This window comes from Helianthus annuus, chromosome 3 (genome assembly GCF_002127325.2).
Source record: "Helianthus annuus cultivar XRQ/B chromosome 3, HanXRQr2.0-SUNRISE, whole genome shotgun sequence".
Taxonomy (NCBI): domain Eukaryota; kingdom Viridiplantae; phylum Streptophyta; class Magnoliopsida; order Asterales; family Asteraceae; genus Helianthus; species Helianthus annuus.
This window is the reverse complement of record NC_035435.2, coordinates 22,637,933-22,642,747: the sequence shown is the minus strand read 5'-3', so window position 1 is coordinate 22,642,747 and position 4,815 is coordinate 22,637,933. Positions and strand designations below refer to the sequence as shown.

The following is a 4,815-nucleotide window of genomic DNA, read 5'->3' as shown; positions in this document are numbered from 1 at the left end:
TCCTCGACCATGTCTGAAAAAATACTCATCATACATCTTTGAAAAGTGGCCGGAGCGTTATATAATCCGAATGGCATTCGCCAAAAAGCAAATGTGCTATACGGACATGTAAACGTGGTTTTGTGTTGGTCGTCCGGGTGGATCACAATTTGGTTATATCCCGAGTACCCATCCAAAAAACAGTAATATTTTTTACCAGAAACTTTTTCAATAATTTGGTCAATGAAGGGTAATGGGAAATGTTCCTTAGAGGTAGCGGCGTTCAATTTTCTATAATCTATGCAAACTCGCCACCTGGTGACCAGTCGGCTGGTGATTTGCTCGCCTTGTTCATCTTTGATTACCAGGATGCTGGCCTTTTTAGGCACTACCTGTGTCGGACTCACCCATGCACTGTCCGAAATGGGATAGCTGATCCCCGCATCTAACCACTTTATTACCTTTTTCTTCACAACTTCTCTCAAGTTTGGGTTCAACCTTCTTTGTGTTTCTCAGGTAGGCTTTGCATCTTCATTGCTAAAAATCTTGTGCATGACAATGGATGGACTAGTACCTTTCAATTCGGCTATCGTCCATCCAATAGCCGCCTTATGAGCCTTTAACACCCGCAACAAGCCTTCTTTTTGAGCCACCTCCAAATTAGAAACAATGATCACCCGTAAAGTGTCATTGTTCCCCAAAAAATGCATATTTCAAGTGCTTTGGTAACTCCTTCAACTCCACTTGTGGTGTACACTCTAACGAAGGCTTTGTACCCGAATCAATCTCCACCGGTAAATTCTCGACTTGGTGGGTCCATGGCGGCCTTCCTTCCTTGACCACTAGAGCCTCTTGCTCCTTTTCTTCCAACCTCAATGCACACATATATACCTGCAAAGAACAATCATAAACACAGGGTTCCAACATATCTTCCTCGTATTCATGCGGGTCGCATCCGTCAATGATATCTGCTAAGAAACACTCATCACCACCAAAAGAACTAGACCCGTGAGTAAAAACATTTAATCTCATCTTTCTATTACCGAATGCCATGTCAACCGTACTATATCGACAATCAATTACGGCATGAGCGGTGTTCAAAACTGGCCGACCAAAAATAACATTTTGTTGTTGAATTGGGTCCGCGAATGAGTAGTCTAAAACAAGAAAATCGACCGGATAATAAAGTTCATCAACTTTCACAATAACATCCTGCACAATACCCCGAGGAAGCTTATGAGACAAATCGACTAAAAGAACCATTGTCTGAACCCGCTTTAGTGGACCAAAATCGTATTGGTCGTACAAGCCCCCCGGTAGAATACTTACTCCGGCTCCAAGATCAAGTAACGCCCTTGCCATTTGAAAATTTCCAACTTGAATATTAATAAGGGGCATTCCCGGATCTTGTAGCTTAGGAGTAAGATCTCCCTTTAAAACCGCACTTACCCGTTCAGTTAAATTGACCCATTTAGGCACTTTTTGTTGCTTCTTTTGGGTACACAATTCTTTTAAAAACATTATATAAGAAGGTAATTGTTTAATTGCTTCAAGTAATGGAAGATTTATTTTAACTTGTTTGAACACCTCCCACATTTCTTCTTTTTGAGGACCCCGTTTTGAAATAAAATTCTTGTTACCCGGATCTAATAAAGCAGAAGGAAATGGGACTTGACTAGGTCCCCTTCCTCATTTCTATCTTTTGTTTCTTCAATAATTACGGGTTTTTCAAAACTGGGGTTTTTAGAAGAAATTTTAGGTGTTTCATTTTCATCATCACTTTCTTGACCTGTTATGTCCTCAACCACCCCATCAACCAAACTCAGTGACGGGTTGGTTTTATACTCTTTCCCACTTCTCAAAACACTCACATGATTAATATTAATATTACAAGATGAAGTGTGAGAAGGGTTTACCTTAGTGTCACTTGGTAATTGACCTTTACCTTTTTTCAAGTCCGCCACTTCGGTTGCGAGTTGACCCATTTGGGTAGTCAAAGATTGAATTGCTTTTTCACGGATCTCATCCTTTTGAATGCGAGCATCGTCCATTTGATTTCTCTTTTGCATTTCTATTTGCTTCGCCTTTAACATCTCCATCAGTTTGTTTCCACCCGAAGACACACCATGCTCTTGACCCGTTTGGTATTGTCTTTGAAACCCTTGGTTGTTCCCGCCTCGATACCCACCTTGATTATTAAACGGTTGGCGTGGAACAAAGTTACCTTGACTTCCTTGAAAATTCGGGTTGGCTTGATTTGATGGATTCTCGTATCTAAAGTTCGGGTGGTTTCGTAACCCGGGGTGGTATGTAATCGAATTCATGTTATAGTTTCTTCCACCCCCAACTTGACCTTGTAGTGCATTAACCTCCTCATATTGCCCTTCCACCCCTTGACAATTTTCAGCCGCAACTCATTGCAAAGTGCACAAACGTCATAGATTTGGTTTATGGTTTGTATATTTGCATCTTCCGCCGCATGCACTTAAGTTCGAGTAATGGTCGGTCGTGCTCTCCTTGATGATTGAGCTTTCCTTTTCTATGTGACCGCCATTTGCTCCAAGAATGCCTAAACATCTTGCTCATAGTTGGTACCGAATGTACCATTCGCGATAGACACTAAATCACGTGCATCCTCGGAACATAAACCCTCATGGAATGCATTCAACAACTCCCATAATTCAATACCATGATGTGGGCAATTTTTAAGCAATAAGTTGAACCGTTCAAATGCCTCATGGAACATCTCACCTTGTTGTTGTTTTAAGCTTCTCAAGCTTCCGTTGCATCATTCGTCTTTTGGGCGGTGAAGAATTCCTCCAAAAAGATTTGTTGCATTTCCGCCCATGTGTAAATTGATGCCGAAGGTAAGGTGTGGAACCATTTTTTCGCCTTGTCTTCTAGCGAAAACTGAAAGAGTACCAACTTTACTTCATCCGATGAAAACCCTTGCCCACCAATAGTGTTACATATCGAATCATAAGCTTCCAAGTGAAAATAAGGCTCCTCCGTTGCTAGACCCATATATTTTGGCAAACTTTGTAGAGAATTTGTTCGAACTTCAAAAGTCCTTCCTTGATTATTTTGAGGAATGACTATTGGTGACAGGTTGTTAGTGATCACTGGCCGAAAGTGTGCCTCTATACCTCTCACGGGCTCTCGAATATGTCTTCGTGGCACGCCCAACCGAACTCTTGGACGTACAGGACCCATTGGGCTTTGAACTTGTGGCCTTGGAGGTCCGAATTGTTGTAAAGGTGGTTGAAACCTTGGCCCCACATATTGTTGTTGAATTTGCCTTTGAATCGGTGGACCTTGTGGTGGGAATTGTTGAGGTATATTTTTTCGTTGAGGAACTCTACCATACCCTTGCATCCCTTGGCTTTGACCTTGAACATACATATACTCTCCTTGCTCTCCATCTCCTCCATACATGTATCCCTCTTCTTCATATCCCCCAAACTCTTCGTCATACCCATCATCAAACCCATCTTGTCTTGCACCCGAAGTTTGTAGAAACTGTGGTTGTTGATATTGTGCTCCCGGTTGTAAAGATGGTTGAAATGGAGTGGAATAAATTATAGATGGACCGGGATGAAATAAACCGGGTGTTGGTATTTGTGGTGATGATGATGATTGCCCGAAAGTTGGGAAACACGATGAGAAGGCTGGAACAACGGATGATGTAGAAGTGTAGCTAAAAGAGTAGCCAGGTTGAGTATTTTCGGGTAATGTGGTTGTAACACCCCGTGCTATGAAAGTCAAAGTACAAGTCAAAGTCAAAGTCAAAAGAAGAAAAGATTGCTAATTGCGATCTGTCACTCCTTGCTTAACTGTGGGTTGTACCCCTTGGCTTGTAATTGAATTATATTTATTTGTTGCTTTAGTTGTATTATGTGGAGTATCTATTAGCCATCGAGGTTTAATCGCATGTTTAATCGCTAATCTATTTATCGCTAATCGCATCGCAATCGCATTCGCAACTGGATTTATAGGTTGTGTATATTGTTTTACGTGTGTGTGCTATTTACGTGTTACTTGTGCATGTTTACATTATGATTGTGGAGATTTATCGAAAACACAATCGCAACCCTATCTTAACGTAATCAAATTGCAAACGCTAAACGTGAGTTATTTATGTGGATTGTATGTTAGATATAGTATTTGTGTGATTATTAATATATCGCATCGCTTAATCAACACTCGATTAAAGGCATCGCAATGCTCAACACGCAAAACGAAACGCCAAAACCTAACTCACCGGAAAACTTCGATCGAATGACTATTCGATCGAATGGTCATCCAAACGGAGTTCGGATGACCATCCGATTGGATGGCCATCCGATCCGTTACCTGTGCTCCTCTTTCCTCGTTTGGCAACCTATATATACCCCTGTCACATCACCAACAGTGATGTGACAGCTCTCTAGTTCGACCAGCGTCCTTAAGCCCTCTTTTCTCTCGATTTCTCTTGATTCTTGTAAGTTTTCAACTCTAATCTTGTAAATCTATCATCTACACACACTTCTTCATCATTTTCACCTTTGAATCTTAACTTTTAACCGTGAAATCAGCGGATTTGAGGTGTTCTAGGATGATGTCAACATGGAGTTCTTATGAACTTCAAGTTTTGGCCTCATTCCACCAAAAACAACTCAGGTCTAAAGGATTTCCACATGATTTAACAATGATTTCTGTTAGTGCATGCGTCTATTGACTTCGTCTTGTATCTAGTCTTGTACTTACAATGTTAGATCAGGGCACGTAGTACGAGATAAAAGGTAATTTCGCTTGAAAGGGTAATTCCGCTTGAAAGTGGCTTTCATGTAATTACGC

At 41.1% G+C, this 4,815-nt stretch overlaps 1 protein-coding gene across 1 annotated transcript; it reads right to left on the bottom strand.

The window, feature by feature from the left end:
* Positions 1 to 666: 666 nt before the first annotated feature.
* Positions 667 to 2,303, bottom strand: LOC110931326. The gene is made up of 2 exons (XM_022174724.1): positions 1,925 to 2,303; positions 667 to 1,487 (listed from the first exon to the last, which is right to left on the bottom strand). Exons 1-2 carry the CDS (start codon positions 2,301 to 2,303, stop codon positions 667 to 669), a joined length of 1,200 nt encoding a protein of 399 aa, XP_022030416.1.
* Between the last annotated feature and the right edge of the window lie 2,512 nt (positions 2,304 to 4,815).